General features: G+C 44.2%; 1 protein-coding gene across 1 annotated transcript in view; it reads right to left on the bottom strand.

Annotated features, from left to right (window-relative positions):
• The window catches only part of LOC120538970 (transmembrane protein 151B-like), a 125,102-nt gene extending 106,318 nt beyond the window's left edge, over positions 1-18,784 (bottom strand). The window contains exon 1 of the mRNA XM_039768624.1: positions 18,244-18,784. Within this exon, the coding sequence (XP_039624558.1) occupies positions 18,244-18,303 (60 nt within the window). The 5' untranslated portion in view covers positions 18,304-18,784. The remainder of the gene's footprint in view (positions 1-18,243) is intronic.
• Positions 18,785-19,163: the final 379 nt, after the last annotated feature.

The following is a 19,163-nucleotide window of genomic DNA, read 5'->3' on the forward strand; positions in this document are numbered from 1 at the left end:
CATGGTGGCGCAGTGCTAGCAAGGAGCTGGCGCCCAGTTCACAGATTGTTCCTGCCTCACGCTGTATTCTTGTTGGGGCTGGCGCATCACTGGAAGGATAGATGGATAGAATAATTAAACATGTACTACGAAGATATTTTAATGTTCCTTAAAAGTTTAGAAGAATCTGCATTCTAAGCTTACAGATGGCTTAACATCTATACACGGCTGATTGTGTGGCGATTGGTTACTTGGAGAAATAAAAGGAAGGACAGGAATTGGGTTAGTACGTTTGAGAGACACAGTAATAATAAATAAATTATTTTATCGAAGGTCGCGCACGGCACAGCAAGCATCTTGCATGAGGCATGAACAATCTCTGGACAGGGCACCAGCTCGTCACTATCACTGTGCCACTGTGTTCCCATGTTTAATAACATGCTTTAACTCCTATCATTATGAAAATGATATCAAGTATACATCTCAGTATTTTAATTATTCAGAGCGCTGTAATATCACGAATATAATGGATTCTATGTCCTGTCGGAGGAAGAGAAAGCACGTAGTGATTCACACACATAGAGCACATAGAAGAACACATACAAAGCAGTTAACGTGCTACTTTAGTTACGATGGTATTTGAGAAACTAGTAAATTAAACAATTTAAAGATGAAGTTTATGATGTTCTACTTTAATGACAAAATAAACTATGCGATTAAGGTGGAAATTTTGAGATTAAAGTGGACATTTCCAGCTTTTTCCCACTGTGTGCCTATTTTTTTTTCTTTTCTATGTACCCTAATAAGCTTTCATATAACACTTAGACGGTGGGCTACGACTCGCCTTTTCACAGCAACTTTGATATCTGACAACTTCTTTTTTATTTCAGGCACTGTGTGACTTTGTGAACTTGAGTTTTTGAGTTTTTCCGACTCTCTATGTCACTCGATCAACTTCCTTTTGTTGTTTATACCACTGCTTAAACCAACAAATAGTACGTTTTTCCTTGCCTCCACTTGGTATTCGCTGAAATTCTGCTATTTTCCCCCATGCTTTTGCCATTGCCTTTTCACAGAGCGCTGAGCTTAAGGGCTATTTATATTGATTTGCATATTCAAAGAGGCATAATTCTGGGAGGAGTTTGGGAGCGACGGCAGGCATGTGCAGATGCGTTACTTTTCATGTTGACCGGGATTTATGGAGCAGAAGAATTTGGAAGTTGGTGAATGCACATATTTATGCATCTGGATTTTCATTTCTGCTTTTGTCCATACGCCATGTTTTAGTGTGAATTCTACGCACGGCGTTATGCATGAGGCCCCAGCTCTTTGGTTTTGTTGATAATTAATAAAGAGATATTTGTCCTTGCATCGCTGTGTCAGAAAGCATAAATCTTTGCTGTAAGTTATCTCATTACTGTTGATGTATTTCTGTTTATACAAAGAAATAATAACACACTACTCTGGATTATTCTGTTTTCCACATTCCGAATAACGATACAAAGCACACACTTGGAAAAATGTTTAATCCAGATTGTGCAGTTGAAGATGAAATAAGCAATTACTCTACTGTATATCAACATAAAGTTATTTAAAAGTAACTGCATTAAAACAAATGAGTCGAATAACTTGTCTTGTGTGCCAATCAGGATTTTGATAAAAAGTAATAAAACATTTGAATTTACATGCAAATTTGTATTAATTTTCATGTCAAATTTTAGACCTTAGTGTTTTTCTAGAGTTAGGATCTAAAAATGGCAGAAAAAAGCCAAAAACCTAGCCTGAAATGCACTAAAAATATAAACTTGTGTCAAATATTTATTATCATACTAACAAAATACCCGAGCTTCGCAGCGGAGAAGAAGTGTGTTAAAGAAGTTATGAAGGAAACATTTTAAAAATAACGTAACATTTGCTTTCTATTCGTTTGCATAAGCACAGTCCTTCACCAGAAATTTTAACTTAGTTACAAAGTGATCAAAAGTCTCGTTTATACCCCGCATCCTCTCATTAAACTTGTATCTTGCGAATGTCGTATTCGTCTTGTGTCAATGAACTTAATTTAAAGTTAAGCTTTACACCTTGCTTTCCTATTTTAACTCCGTTACAAAGTGATCCAAAGTCTCGTTTATACCTTGTGTCTTCTCATTAAACTTGTATCTCGCGAATATCGTATTCGTTGTAGGCATGACTAACACCAGCAGCAGCGTGTCTATAAACTTAATTTAAACTTATGGTTTACACCGTGCTTTGTTTCCGCAGTAGTTGCACTTATGAATATGCTTGTATGCGTCACTCGCTTCATATTCTTTTGCTGCCTTCTCAATTGTGTAATGCGTTTTTTGTTCAGCGCTCTTTGGAGCTCTTCCTTGTTCTCTACGTACTGCGTTCACAGTCAGTTCACGTGATCTTGTGATGTCCACGGCTTTATTCAATGTTAGCTAAGACCCGGCACTTAAAAGTTTCTCGCTACAGCAATTTTAACTCCGTTACAAAGTAATCCAAAGTCTCGTTTATACCTCGTGTCTTCTCATTAAACTTGTATCTCGCGAAAATTGTATTCGTCGTAGGCATGACAAATGCCAGCAGCAGCGTGTCTATAAACTTAATTTAAACTTACGGTTTACACCGTGCTTTGTTTCTGCAATAGCTGCACTTATGAATACGCTTCTATGCGTCACTCGCTTCATATTCTTTTGTTGCCTTCTCAATTGTGTAATGCGTTTTCTATTCAGCGCTCTTTGGAGCTCTTCCTTGTTCTCTACGTACTGCGTTCACAGTCAGTTCACGTGAGCCGCTCTCTTGTGTGGTCTTGCGATGTCCACGGCTTTATTTAATGTTAGCTGAGACCCAGCACTTAAAAGTTTCTCTCGCACTTTTGCTGAGTTTGTGCCAAACACTAGACCATCTCATCTTCGTTTGCATAAGCACAGTCCTTCACCCGCGAATATTTTACCTAATATGGGCAGGCACTCAATTACGTGGGGAGGCATGATGATGCGGGACGCAACTCCGGCTCACACGGCGACCGAGCTGCAGGCTATAGCCGTATATATGGTCGAAAGTAGGTTCCAGTTATGACCGTTACGTGTAGAATTTCGAAATGAAACCTGCTTAACTTTTGTAAGTAAGCTGTAAGGAATGAGCCTGCCAAATTTCAGCCTTCTACCTACACGGGAAGTTGGAGAATTAGTGATGAGTCGGTCAGTGAATGAGTGAGTTAGTGAGGGCTTTGCCTTTTATTAGTATAGATCAACAGTGTATACTGCATGTTTCATATAGACTAATGACAGCAGTAAACTACCAAAAACAAAATGTAATGAACACAACAGCATATATTAAATAAAGTAACAGATGGTACAGTTTATTTAAGAAACACAAATGCAATTATCCATGTGAATGGCTGTTAAGTAGCCTTATGACTGAAGGATGAAAACTGCCCCTGAATCTAACAATGTGAGTACTAATGGTCCTTTACGACAGCATGTTTTATGTCCTGGACAGAAGGCAGATACAGTACATGCCATTAATATCTGCTGCCAATATAATCACTCTCCACAGTGCTTTGAGACAATGAGCTAAACAAGTACGCTGGCAGTGTCTCCACCTGTAGCATTTGATGAGCATACATGAAGGTATCTAGGCATTCCTCAGGAGATGTCTAAGGAAATAAAGGCATAGGGGAGGCTTCATTGAATACTTCCAGTTATTCTTAAGTGATGGTAGTTGGTATTTTGTAATTATAATATTTATCACTACACCCTGTCATTTTATTTAATCATATAAAGTCACAAACAGTAAAGGCAAAGCCCTCACTCACTCACTGACTCACTGACTGACTCATCACTAATTCTCCAACTTCCCGTATAGGTAGAAGGCTGAAATTTGGCAGGCTCATTCCTTACAGTTTACTTACAAAAGTTGGGCAGGTTTCATTTCGAAATTCTACGCGTAATGGTCATAACTGGAATCTATTTTTCTCCATATACTATAATAGAGTTAAGCTCGATGGCCGTGGGGGGCGGAGTTTCGTGTGACATCATCACGCCTCCCACGTAATCACGTGAACTGACTGTCAATGCAGTACGTAGAAAACAAGGAAGAGCTCCAAAAAGCGCTGAAGAAAACATGCATTATACAATTGAGAAGGCAGCGAAACAATAAGAAGCGAGCGAGTGACACATACAAGCATATTCATGAGTGCAGCTACTTCGGAAACAAAGCATTGTGTAAACCTAAAGTTTAAATTAAGTTCATAGACAGGCTGCCGCTGGCGTTTGTCATTCCCACGGCTAATGCAGGATACAAGTTTAATGAGAGGACGCAGGGTATAAACGAGAGTTTTGATCACTTTGTAACTAAGTTAAAATTGCACGTGAAGGGCTGTGCTTATGCAAATTCCGAGAGACTGTGTTTGTCGGGGGATTGACAGTTAAGGCGGGTGGGGGAGTGATGTCATCATCTCCCCTCCCATTCACCTCATTTCGCTCTGAGCTGCGGAAGCATCTTCGTCACGCTGCCACCAAATACTCACAGAAAAATCCACAAGTTAATACACACGCTGTCTCTAGAGTTTCTCCACACTCAATGTATTCCTTGCGTCCCCTTTATACCCTCTGATCTCCCATTTCAATTCAGATGCCTCCAATTTCCAGTAAGGCTCTGCTGCACGATGACAAGTAATAAGTCTCAGGCACAGACCTAAGCAGTAAAGTAAGCCTCGAATAGCTACACAATAACTATAATAATCGTAATAAACGAACAATAAAACAGTACAGAACCGCGAAGCAAGGATAAACGATGGCCTTATATGGCGTTCATTTATAAAGCAGCGGATAAGCTGTGTGAAGGCAGCTACACAAAAAAACAGCAGAGCGCCACACTCTGAATGTATTCCTGGCATCGCCGTTATACCATCTGATCTCCCATTTCAATTGAAATGCCTCAAATTTCCAGTAAGGCTCTGCTTCGCGATGACAATTAATAAGTCTCAGGGACACACCCTATAAAAGGTTGCCATTGATTTGAGGCAACATTGCTTTCCTCCTGGACAAAACTATATGTTGCATTCTCAAAAGTAATATATATATATATATACACACCCCGATCTACATACTGTCAAATAAACGAACCACACACCCTGGCGCTGACGTCCGAGGTTCGATTCCCGAGAGGGGGAGCAGTGAATGTGTACTGCCTGATGAGCCCAGAATTAGGACGAAACACGTGCCGCGTACTGTTTGCATTATTTGACAATAAAACTATTTCAATATATTCTATATATATATATCAGCACTTCCCGATTCGTTTTACCCTTGCACCCCCTTGGTTTGAGAAGAAGCATGAAAAAATATGAGGTTAACGCAGAAAAACAGATCACCAATTGAAGCTTTATGAATAATGGATACTTTATTCGCCATCAATAATTGTTTTGGTAAAGCCATACTCAGTGTAATCCTCCTTCCATGTTATAATTTTTCCGCGACTAGCCATGATTAAATGAACAGTAAAAAAAGTAACAGTGAAGCGAGGGTGACTTATTCAGGCAGGCAGGCGACAGCTCAATAGCTCGAATTTGGATATAAGTAGGTTCTATTTAGTCGCCAGAAATATCTTTGGTAGGAATGAAAGTTGAATTTAGTCTTTAAATTTCTATGATGAAGAAAACTTTATGCAATGATGACTAAATTTAACTTACATTCCTACTAAACATATTTCTGTCGACCAAATAAAAATTACTTATATTTAAACTTTAAATAGAACTTGAACAGATACGATAGTTCATAATACCCACGCAGCACTAAGTGTATGCGTAAGAGCAGTAGTCATCCGTTTTAAAAAGCAGCGTATTGCACTGATACGAAATAGCCTGCCCATTTAATTATTTAGGAATGGATAGATAAATTAAGATTTTGTACAAATAAAGTTTTTAATTTTTCTTCCTCGATGGATTCTGGCACCCCCAGCAACAGCTGCTCGCACCCCAAGGAGATATATATATATAGATATAGATAGATATATAAATATAAATAGATATATAGATATAGATAGATATATAGATATATATATATACAGTATAGATAGATAGATAGATAGATAGATAGATAGATAGATAGATAGATAGATAGATAGATAGATAGATAGATGTGTATGTATATGTGTGTATATATGTAGATATGTGTGTATATATATATATATTGTCACGCACGCAGTAGGAGGCATGGATTGATTCGATAGCACCTGGGAAACCATTCACGCCAGGGAATGGCGGGTATTAACTTTCTCCCTCTGCTTCCTCATAGAAAGAAAGACCTTCCTGCACCATAGGCCTGGATTGACCGCAGTCGATACTTCCGCCCTTCCTCCGCCATCTTGCCCTGACGCCATCCTTCCCATCCTCCCTTGCGGTCCTTCCCGCATCCCTCCACTTCCGGCTCCTCCCCAATAAAATGGCGACGCCAGGAGTCGGGTCGCGTATGAACTGTTTTGTTTGTTCAAAGACCTGTTTTTTTTTTCTGTACAATATACGGGCCGGAAACCCCAACCCTTATTGCTGTCTCCTCGGTCCTTTTACATCTGGCGTAGTCGGCAGGATAGAGAGATCCCGGAATGACGGAGGGACAGGACCTCAACACGTGCTGCAGGCAATGAATGACCAGCTCCAGGCTGCAGCTTGCGCAAGCCGCCACCACCGGGAGCTGGAGGCCACGAAGGCCAGGTTAGTGGAAGCCCAACGGGCGAGACCAGACCCGCCCAGGCAGCCGCCTCCTCCTTTAGTCCGATGGGCCCTTCGAGGACGCCGACGCCTACCTGGGCATGTTTGAGAGGACGGCCACCCGAACGAGTGGCAGCGGTCCGAGTGGGCGCCCATCTGGCGCCATACCTGAAGGGACCAGCTGCGCCTATTATGACCTCCCTGAGGAGGAGGCCGCTAATTACGACCTCCTCAAGCCCGAAATACTGGCCCGCTACGGCATTAGCCCGGGCCAGCAGGCGGCCGAATGGCGGAACTGGGTCTTTGACCCTGAAAAGCCGCCGCCCAGGCGTTCGAGTTCTGGGGCAAGATGGGCCGCTGGCTACGGCCAGAAGGACCCGGCGGGCGGAAAGTGGTCGAGCGGGTGGCCTGTGAAGGCCTGGTCAATGCGATGCCCAGTTCCCTCGCCCAGCAGGTCCGGGGACACGCCTATCAGAACATGTCGGGCCTCCTCGACGCCCTGGAGCGTCAGTTGGCGGTCCTCCGACTTGGGGGTCAGAAAAGCCTGCTCGCTGGAACCGGCAGGGACGGGCGGCCACCCCGAGCCCCTCGGCGCGCTGCAGAAGCGCCAGCCAGAGCCAGAGAGAGGCCGGGCCCGCTGTTTCAAGTGTGGCGAGACCGGTCACCTGCTGCCAAACTGCCCCATCACATCGCCCGGAGCCTATGGACTGCAGCTGGACGCGCGGAGAGGTATTGTACCCGCCGCATCCCTTGGCGAGTCCGAATACGGGAGTGGTGTTGCTAAATGGGCACGCCGTGGTGGCTTTGTTTGATTCCGCAGCAACATTACCATTGTTGCTCGCCGCTTTGTCTTACCGCAACAGTGGTTAAAACAGCATTTGTTGGTCACCTGTGTGCATGGGGGACTAGGTCATATCGTTCGCTCACTGCTATGTCACCTGGAAGGGGAACCAATCCAAATGACGGTCGCTGTGTTACCTGACCCCCTTCCCAGTGATTTGGGACAAGACTGGTCTAAAAGAATCAGCGGTAAGCCATTCGCGCTCCGGGGCCTCGTTGGATCTTGTTATGAGGGGAAAAGGCACCCCTCCGCGGCCTCCACGCCGTGCACAAGGGCAGGCCCTATGGGCGCTGGTGTCTCGGGGACCTTTCGTGGCTACGGACCTTGACCCGAAGATTCCGCGGAGAAGGGACTAGCCAGGAACTCTTCCCGGCCCAGGCCCCAAGACCCTCTCGGCGCCTGGACCATCAATTTCGGTCCACGCCGCCTCCTTTAAGAGGGAGCAGTGGAATGATGACTCCCTGCGCTTTGCCGGAATGCGTCGTTCTGCCTAACAGCTCAACAGCGGACGGATCCACACCGCGGGAACCCTTCTTTGTCCTTGAGAATGATCTGTTGTACCGAAAGTGGCTACCCATGAGGGCGAGGTGCGGAAGTTGTTGCTAATTCAGCGTACCTTCCGGCGGGAGATATGCGAGCTGGCACATGCTCACCTCCTAGGCGCCCACCTCGGGGCCGAAAAAACACTGGAGAGGATTAAGCTCCGCTTTTACTGGCCTGGGATCAATGAGGAGGTCCGGCGGTTCTGTCAATCCTGTCCGAGTGCCAGACCCGCCAGATTCCTAGGAGGGACCGTGCTCCTCTAGTCCCTATTCCCCTCGTGGACATCCCCTTTGAAAGGATAGGGGTCGATTTGGTGGGACCCTGGAGCCCTCAACCCGTGGCCACAAGTATATCCTAGTCATGGTGGACTATGCCACCCGGTACCCAGAGGCGGTTCCCCTGCGCCCGCTAATACTAAAAGCATCGCACGGGAACTGGTTAATTTGTTTTCACGCGGGCATACCCAAGGAGGTCCTCACGGACCAGGGTACGCCCTTCACTTCGGATACGTTCAAGGAGGTAGCCAAATTACTGCAGATAAAGCACCTGAAAGCGTCAGTCTATCACCCGCAAACTGACGGGTTGGTCGAACGTTTAATCAGACGCTTAAGCAGATGCTCCGCAAGGTAGTCAGCGCGACGGCAGGAACTGGGACCAGCTCCTCCCGCCGTGCTTTTGCCTACCGGAGGTACCCCAGGCCTCTACAGGCTTCTCCCCATTTGAATTGCTATACGGGCGACAACCCCGGGGAATCCTCGACATCCTAAAAGAAGGCTGGGAGGCGAGGCTCTTCCCTCCTCTAACATTTTGAGTACGTAGCGCAACGGCGCGACCGACTCACAAAGATCAGGCCCCTCCTAAAAGAGCACGTGACTCGTGCGCAAGCAGCGCAGGCCCGGTGTTACAACCGCAACTCCGTCCTCAGGGAGTTCCGCCGGGGACCGAGTTATGGTGCTCGTCCCGACCTCCCACTTTCGAAGCTGCTCGCTCACTGGCAAGGGCCTTACGAGGTTAAGGAGAGAAGGACTCGCCGACTATTTGGTGAAACAGCCCAATCGCCGACCGAGTGAGAGGATCTATCATGTCAACCTGTTAAAGCCCTGAGAGATAGAGAGGAGCTCCCAGCTCCCATAGGTCACTCTCCCTTTTCGCAAGCACAACTGCCCTTAACCTCGGCGAAGAGCTGACCCCAAGCAGCGGCAGGAGTTAGCCCAAACACTCCGAGCCATCCCGAGGTAGTGAGCGAGTCACCCGGCCGGACCGCTGATTGCCGCGATATAGTCACGGAGCCCGGGTAATCGTCCGGGAGAGGCCCTACCGACTCCCGGAGGCAAAACGCGCAGAGGTCGAACTGGAGGTGAAACGTATGTTGGACATGGACATAATTGAAGAGAGCCATAGTCCCTGGTCCAGCCCTATTGTCCTCGTCTCCAAGCCAGACGGCTCCTGGAGGTTCTGTAATGACTTTAGGCGTCTGAATCAGATCTCCAAGTTCGATGCCTACCCCATGCCCCGCATTGACGACCTCCTTGAGCGGCTGGAGTGCGGCTCGATATCTGACTACCCTTGACATGACAAAGGGTATTGGCAAATTCCTTTAACGGCATCCGCAAAGGAGAAAACGGCCTTTAGCACCCCTAGCGGGCACTGGCAGTACAAGGTCCTCCCATTTGGGCTGCACGGGCCCGGCGACCTTCCAACGTCTGGTAGATAGAGTGCTGAAGCCCCACCAGTCCTATAGTGCCGCTTACCTGGATGGCGTTGTCATCTATTCCGGCACCTGGGAGGAGCATCTACTGCAGGTCGCAGCTGTCCTCCTAACACTGGCTAAAGCCGGCCTCCGCATAAACCCCCGGAAGTGTTTTTTTGGATTAAAGGAGGCCAAATATTTAGGCTACCTCGTGGGACAAGGACAGGTGCGGCCACAGAGCTCCAAAGTTAAAGACATCTTAGAATGGCCCGTCCGTACCAAGAAACAGGTGCAGGCTTTCTTGGGGCTTGCGGGTTACTACCGCCGGTTTGTTCCCGCTTCTCGAAAGAGCAGCACCCTTGACTGACCTGACAAAAAATGTCGCTCCCCTATACGTGGTGTGGACCGACAAAGCAGAACACGCGTTCAGTGACCTAAAGAAGGCCCTAACGCCGGCACCTGTGTTACGGACGCCCGATTTTGGGCTCCCGCTTATTCTCCAGACCGACGCTTCGGACACAGGCCTGGGTGCCGTGCTGAGCCAAAGCGTCGATGGTGTCGAGCACCCTGTGATGTACCTTAGCCGGAAACTGATGGACCGGGAGACCCGGTACGCGGCAGTGGAGAGGGAGGCCTTGGCCATTAAGTGGGCAGTGACCCACCTCCGTTACTACCTGCTGGGTGCGAATTCGCTCTGGTGACTGATCACGCTGCACTTCAGTGGATGTCCCTACACAAAGAGTCGAATCCGCGGGTCACCAGGTGGTTCCTGGACTTACAGCCGTATAAGTTCACTGTCACTTATCGGCGGGCACCCTTCAGGCCAATGCCGATGCCCTCTCTCGTATTCACGACCTCTCGGTTAGGTCCGCCCGACCTGACGGTCCTGGGCTAAGGGGGATCGTCACGCACGCCGCCAGTAGGAGGCAGCGGATTGATTCGATAGCACCTGGGAAACCATTCGCCAGGGAATGGCGGGTATTAACTTTCTCCCTCTGCTTCCTCATAGAAAGAAAGACCTTCCTGCACCATAGGCCTGGATTGACGCAGTGCGATACTTCCGCCCTTCCTCCGCCATCTTGCCCTGACGTCATCCTTCCCATCCTCCCTTGCGGTCCTTCCCGCATCCCTCCACTTCCGGCTCCTCCCCAATAAAATGGCCGCGACGCCCGGAGTCGGCGTCGCGTTATGAACTGTTTTGTTTGTTCAAAAGACCTGTTTTTCTTTTTTTCTGTACAATATACGGGGCCGGAAACCCCAACTCTTATTGCTGTCTCCTCGGTCCTTCACAATATATATATATATATATATATATATGCCAGCAACACTCATAACAATGACAAAACAATTACATTGTCAATCATGTTACGTTATTATTAAAATGTTTCCTTTTCTTTTTCATTACTTCTTTAACACACTACTTCTCCGCTGCAAAGCGCGGGTATTTTGCTATATATTTATATGTGTATATGTACTGTATATATGTGTATATGTATATATATATATGCATATGTATATATATATGCATATATATGTATATATATATGTGTGTGTGTGTGTATATGTATATATATGTTTTTATGCGTGTGTGTGTATATATATATATATATGTTTATATGCGTGTGTGTGTATAGGACCATGGGATACGCTCAACAGAGCCCCCCCCGCCAACACTAACCCTCCTACCGCCTCATGGAGTAAACACGACAGAGCCACGCACACCAACTATAACCTTCCTCCCAAGTCCAGCGTCGCTCTCAAGGAGCGCAACAACTCACCAAACACAGCCTCAGCCGCTTTTATCTGTGCAAAAGTCCACATGCACCTCTGAGCCACGTTGACTTTACACTGCACGATCGCCAACTCACAGAGCCCCACCTGCCAACTCTAACTAAGGGCAAGCAAGACAGAGAGCGCACGCAAGACAGAGAGCCACGCCTGCCAACTCACAGAGCCCCGCCCACCAACTCTAAGACCATGGGATACGCACGCATTTACTGTATAAATGGATATAAATAATTGCATGTAAACGATTCGCCAAAATCTGTTGTGTGTAAACGATACTGTTTGAAACGTTATTGTTTTTTCATCAGAAAACCCGGTTTCCACGTCTACCTGTATTAGTTTAAATGGCACTTTTACTACCGTATACTACGGCGGGCTTCGGCTAGTGATTAATATTTTTCTAAAAACTGACTGAAAGCCAGAATTCCCTGCCACAGATGGCAGTACATACAGTTTAGCCAGCCTCCAAAAAAACATGACAATGTGACACACAATAATGGCTTACCTCAAATAAACACAGGATAGCAGTAAGCTCTCACTACATCTGAAGCTGGTCAAATGTAGGGAGAACAACTACAAACCAATAGCCTTGTCATGCTACAAATAACAACTGCTTTCTTGTTGTTCCTTGAGACTTTTCTCTTTTTCTCCTGTTTAAAGGTGATAATGCATGAGAAATGTATATATGACTGCAGTAGAAATCTGTCTTATCACATAAACTGGAAATTTCAAAAATAAGTCATTATTTTCAATAGACACAGTTAAAAGATTCATAATTTTCCAAACCCATTATATCCTGAGCAGGATTGTGGGGACAGGAAAAAAAGAGTATTGCTGCTATGGAACCAATGACAAAGGAGCAAAGGAAAAACAGCACAATCTCCAGGGAAAAGTGAAGCCTAACTGAAATAAACAGAACAAAGAAATATATTCTAATATATCTATGCATAAAATGTGATACTCAGTGTGCACCATTTTGCAAGACACAGAGGAATGAAATTAGTATGATACTAGATACATAAATAAATAAATACAATATGTTTGTGTGTGTATACCATATACTTTCTGTAACACTGCTTAAAGTCAGTTAAAAATATGTGTTAAAACAAAGGCAGCTTTGTAATATTTACTTCCTTCAGATTCTTTCTTTCATCCATCTGCATGTATTGATTTTCTAAAATGCTTACATCTAACCTGTTTTTGGCAGATAATATTTATGCCTTAATTCCATGTGCAGACAACCTAAGCTATAAGCTAAACTACCTAAGCTATAAAAACCATACATCTAAAAGATGCTTCCAAGGATCTCTCTATCCCATCCACCTATAAAAGATACAAAGCTCAACATTCATAAATCAAGCTATTGACAGCAGAATTTGAAGTGACTTGAGAAGAAGATCAATTTAAAGTTAAAAATAACCTTGTTGCGTAAGCAAACATACACAGTATGTTGCAAATAAACCTGCAGTTCCTACTGTATTTAAATGACTCACTGTGTTGTTGGAATTGCATCTTACTGTATGCAAGTTATTTTTATGATGATCATTTATGTAAATAGAAACAGTTTTGTAGTAGAAAACTAAACAAACAATGTGCAAGTGTCCAAGAGGACAGATGGGATGGAAGGTGACGGAGGGGATGGACGGTGACTTCTTGCCCGGACAGTAGGCCAGGATGGAAATACAGACGAGCTTGCCGGTTGGATGAAGAAGCGACTTTGTACCCAGCCGAAATAATATAATTGTTGGACCAGCGGAAGCTGGAAGCTAGGAGCAGTTCCACTGCCTATATAGCAGGTGGCAGTGGTCCTATTGTGCAGTTTCAGTGTGCACACCAGCAGGGGTGCTTGGGTGTTAAGAGTCCCTGTTGGGGTCCCTGGGTGCCAGTAGAGGGCACTGTCGGGTGAACCTCACTGCTTTCCATATGACCCAGAAGTGCTTCCAATAAGATATGCTGTGGCTTTGGAAGAATTCCGGGTGCAGCTTGTAAATAAGTGTATGTATAATACATATATGTATTAAAAAAATAACATATTGTTGTGCGTTTACATACAAACTGTAACTTCAATGAATGGATGTAATGATCTCTGAACAATGATGTAGCCTTATGAAATTTAAAACTATTTTAACACTTAAAATATGATTCCTGTTGACATCATCACATTGTTTAATTTTACTAACATCCTCCTGGCTTTGTTTGCAGTGAGGTGTCATACCAAAATTAAGCTAAACAGAGCAAATCATTTTAAGTATTTAGATAGATAGATAGATAGATAGATAGATAGATAGATAGATAGATAGATAGATAGATAGATAGATAGATAGATAGATAGATAGATAGATACTTTATTAATCCCAAGGGGAAATTCACATAATCCAGCAGCAGTATACTGATACAAAGAAACAATATTAAATTAAATAGTAATAAAAATGAAAAGAATTAAAATAAAATTAATGTTTGCATTTACTCCCCCGGGTGGAATTGAAGAGTCGCATAGTGTGGGGAAGGAATGATCTCCTCAGTCTGTCAGTGGAACAGGACAGTGACAAAAGTCTGTCACTGAAGCTACTCCTCTGCCTGGAGATGATCCTGTTAAGTGGATGCAGTGGATTCTTCATGATTGACAGGAGTTTGCTTAGTGCCCGTCGCTCTGCCACAGATGTTAAACTGTCCAACTTTAATCCTACAATGGAGCCTGCCTTCTTAACAAGTTTGTCCAGGCGTGAGGCGTCTTTCATCTTTATGCTGCCACCCCAGCACACCACCGCGTAGAAGAGGGCACTTGCCACAACCGTCTGGTAGAACATCTGCAGCATCTTACTGCAGATGTTGAAGGATGCCAACCTTTTCAGAAAGTATAGTCTGCTCTGAGCTTTCTTACATAGAGCATCAGTATTGGCAGTCCAGTCCAATTTGTCATCCAACTGCACTCCCAGATATTTATAGGTCTGCACCCTCTGCACACAGTCACCTCTGATGATCACAGGGTCCATGAGGGGCCTGGGCCTCCTAAAATCCACCACCAGCTCCTTGGTCTTGCTGGTGTTAAGGTGTAAGTGGTTTGAGTCGCACCATTTAACAAAGTCCTTGATTAGGTTCCTATACTCCTCCTCCTGCCCACTCCTGATGCAGCCCACAATAGCAGTGTCATCAGCGAACGAATTTAACCTATATTGTCAAAGACTTAAACAATCTTTTTGTTTGCTTTAAGATTAACATACCAGTTTTTGGCACTAATTGAATGAAAAGGTAAAAAACAAACACCAAAATGACTCAGTTTCAAAAATCTGAACTGCACATCCTCCCACAGCTTACATTCGGAGAGCTGAAGTTTGAGACCAGATACAACATGGTGCTTATTTGTAAAAATTACTTTTTTGCTGTTTACTCACTGGGGGAAAAACAATCTAAACAGTAAAAATTTTATGTGAAAATCCATTCAACTATCTTTTTAACCCACTTATCCAGAGAAGAGTTGGGGGATAGCTGGAGCCTATCCCAGCAATCATCACACACAAGGCAGGAACAACAACAGGAGAGAATGCCAGCCCATCGCAGGATGACAACTCCCATACATTCCAGGGCCAATTTAACAACACCAGTTCACCTTAACTGTATGTTTCGGACTGTGGTAGGAACAAGGAGCACCTGGAAAAAAACCCATAAGGACATGGGGACAAAATGCAAAATCCACACAGGAAGTATCCAGGATGTAAACCACCAGTGTCATTATTACAAAGCAGCAGTGCTAACACTTTGCCACAGTGCTGTCCTGTGTATGAAAATGAATTATGAAATTAAGACAACAGCAACTGCCTAAACAGGGTGGTGTTTTAGTGCAGCAGTTAGTGCTATCATCTCAAAGAATGTGAAGCCCAGCTTAATTCCTTGCTAGAGTGCCCTGTGCAAAGATTGTTCATGTTTTCCCAATAGTCTTGAAAGTTTACTCCAGGAAGTATACTATTCTCCCATAGAAAAAAACTGGAGACTCTAAATGTACTCTGATGTGAATGTGTATAGGAGTTCATTTACCCCCCTTTAAAACTAAACCAAGTGTGTGTGTGTTGATGTTAATCTGCCACCAGCCCAGCAAGCTGGAGACCTTGGGGGTTGCTGGCATGACAGGCACTGCAGCCAACATAAAAAATCTCACACTGTTCCAGTGTGGGGCTAAGTTATCACCTGCTGCACTCGGGTCCCAATACAGGTGGTTCAGCGTGTGGTGAGTGCAGCAATGCGCTATCAGGGCTGCTCCCCAACCTAAAAGTTCCATCAACAGCTGTTTTTTGTTTTGCATCCTTTGCTACTAGGCCCCAGTTCCACTTCCCAGGAAACGCGTATTGGTCAAAGCAGTATCAGAAAGTGGATGTGTACAGTAGAAAATGCAAACATATCTGAGTAGCAAGTGTCAACACAAGCATACACAAGATATAATAAAGGGTTTGAAGTAAGTAATCAATTAGCTATTATATAAATGAAATATTTAGTATGTGTCTATGATATATGCACAAATATATGAGATGTAGACATAAATAACAAAACATTCGGAAACCTACTTTATCCATTTAGTGGGTAGTCCAGGAAACAGCTTTAGACAGACACCAGTTCACTTCAGAACCTACACACATTTATACACGATCAATGTAGACTCATCAAATAGCCTACCAAAGCATATCTTTGGGGATGAGAGAGAAAAACTATAGTACTTGGAGGAAAACACAGGGGAAAAAATGTGCAAACTCCACACAGCCAGTAACGAGACGAGACTCCAACCAGAGACTTGAAATCCACAAGGCAACATTGCTTACTTCTCTCTCTCTATCTCTCTCTCTCTATATATATATATATATATACACATATACATACAGTATATATATACATATAATTTATTTTTAGTAATTCTGGTGTGTACTTGTTTATTATAATATATATTTACTTAATGAGCTTTTTTAAAAAAAAGACATGTTTACCCTATTTATGCATCTTTCTATAGGCTGCAATTCACTCATATGTGCTTAAATATTTAGCTTTTTCTCTGTGTGAGAGAAGTTTAACCAAGGTAATTTCTGGGAATACAAAGTAAAGTAAACTGAAAGATATTTAAGACAAAATCTGATATTTTTGAACATGCCTTAGATTACTGAGACTTTTACATGCTTATTACATTTGATTCATTTTAGACCTGCATTTTCTTTCTTTTGCAATCTGTTCATGGGCTTTTTTTTTGTTCACTTCTTAATTCTCCAAATGTTTCTAACATTTGTAAAAATTAGTTCCGTACTAACACATTGGAAAACTGTTTCTTCATGATACTTCATAGGTGAGTAATAATAAGGAAGTGAATGTGTGAATGTCTTTATTAACACCTCAAAACGTTGTTGAAAAAATAATTCAGAACTGACTTATTCAAATATTCAGCAATAGATGCTTGTAGTGATCTTGTTTGCATAACTTGAAAAGGGCCTTCAACTTTTGCAAATTCTCTTGAGAGACTGCTAGAAGTTTATTTTTTAAATGTAACAATAAAATTTCAAGCCAAATCGTGTCATTCATTCTTTTTGAAATGACATCACAGCTAGCATACACTGGCAGCACTGTGTATGCCTATATTTATTTTATAGACGCTTTTAACACTGGCTCTGATAAATAAATCAATCACCAAATGGACGCCCTTTAGTGCCTGCACCGTGCAACTGGAACAGTGTGTGTATGTTGGTCAGCAACTCCCTGAAACACAGCTTCATATAAAAGGCACAAAATGAGTAGATTTAGTATACGACAAGTTAAAGGAAATATGAAACACGCGCGTAGGCGCTTACAAAAACATGCCGATGTTAACAAGCAGCAAAATACATTTAGAAACAAGCGTAAGATCTTAGGTTATGCCAAAAAATGCAATTCACGTAAATGATTACTAGATAGCAATTCGCTTTTCTTAATCGTGCGGTTGTTTCTGTCTGACGATAATATTCTATTGTGTTGTTGAAAATAAAACTTTATCATCCCCAAGCAACTGATTAGTTTTGTATTATTGGACACACAGCGAGTGAAGATTTGGCTCCCTTTGTTGTTGCCTACACCCAGGTACGCGGCGTGACTGCATGTGTACAATGCGCAGGATAAAAGCTGCCTCGGCGGCTGTTACAATCAGGGCTGCTGCTGCTGCTGCATTGCAGGCAACCACGAACGTTTAGTCACGACACCGCTTCTATTTTGCGAAAACGATACACAGGTAAGGAAACGGCTGGAAATAAAATGTACTGCAGCCAGTTCACTTCGAGACGCTGTACACAGCTGAAGGGCGAGTGGGCGATCCAGCCGCAGGGCGCGCTGCTTGGCGCGTGGCGGGGTCTCGCGCACCCTAGAGTCACTCAAGTGAACTAGTCGCATGTCACGGTGATGCTGTATGATATGCCCTTACTGCATGATGCTGCTATGAATTAAGTTGTTCGCCTGTGTCACATGCGAGACTTCTTCAAAGATTCTTGCGTTTCGCATGCCTAACACGTATCACCGTTACGTGCTTGAGCAACACCTTTATGTTCCCTGGAAGTATCGAGACAATGGGCAGTACAGTCACGTTTGCCGAATCTTACAGCTCCGCCTTCTTGCCCACCCAATCTGTCGGGTCGTTCTGCTTATTTTCTTTTTAATCCGTTTCTGCCCGCGAATGACGGGACGCTTGCTTACCTCTTCTCTCCTTTCTTGATTTAGCATGGGCGCTTCGCCCGTCACCGTCACCCCTTGCATCCTCCCCTGGTCCACGTTATCGCAGATCAGCTTCCTCTTTCGTTAATGATACCACCACCTCGAGCTACCGGAGTGCCCGTGACCCCAATCCAGGAGCTGCAAAAGCGAGTACACCGCCTGCAATGGGCTGCACCCCGGCCAGTCGCCCTGACGAGACGAGCATATTCTCCGAGCCGTTGAGCTTCTGCTACGCAGGGCACAACAGAGACGAGAAAGAGCGAAGAAAGGAAGAGCACAAAAATATAACGTTTTCTTCGTTTAATAATCAGTCTTCTGAATTGACGAGTATTTTCTCATCTTTTCTTCTTGCATTTTCAATAGCAAGACTTCAAACGACAAAGCTCTGCTTCGCTTCATCCCTGGCAGGTGCAATACGTTCACATTGTCGAGGCAGCCAGCGCGCTGTCCGTTTCCTTCTGTCGGCGCGTTACCGCAGTACCTTACCTAGGTGCTGCACAGCCGCTAAGTGAGTGACACCTACAAAGAGCACTGCGCGTGTATGTGCCTCTCGCTGCCTGGCTGCGGCTGCAAGCTGCCGCTGCTGCTGACGTCATACCTCTTCGTACACAGCCGTTATCATCTACACACGAGTGGTCATTCTGGCAGCTTAAGAAACACACGTATGACAAGTTCATTACCAAATTGCAGCACAATAATAGGGGTTTCACAACACCCTTATGAAAACCTTTAAATAATATTGTATTCGTTAGTCTTTATTGTCTGTTGTTGATACCGTTTTACTGTGAGAGACTTGCAGGTAAGAATTTTATTGTGTTACGTACTCGTGACAATCAGTTTGCACTACAACGTAAATTTCATAAATAAAGAGCAATGCATTGCAGTTATCTGGGGTACCATCT

Source organism: Polypterus senegalus, chromosome 11 (genome assembly GCF_016835505.1).
Source record: "Polypterus senegalus isolate Bchr_013 chromosome 11, ASM1683550v1, whole genome shotgun sequence".
In the NCBI taxonomy this organism is placed as follows: Eukaryota; Metazoa; Chordata; class Cladistia; order Polypteriformes; family Polypteridae; genus Polypterus; species Polypterus senegalus.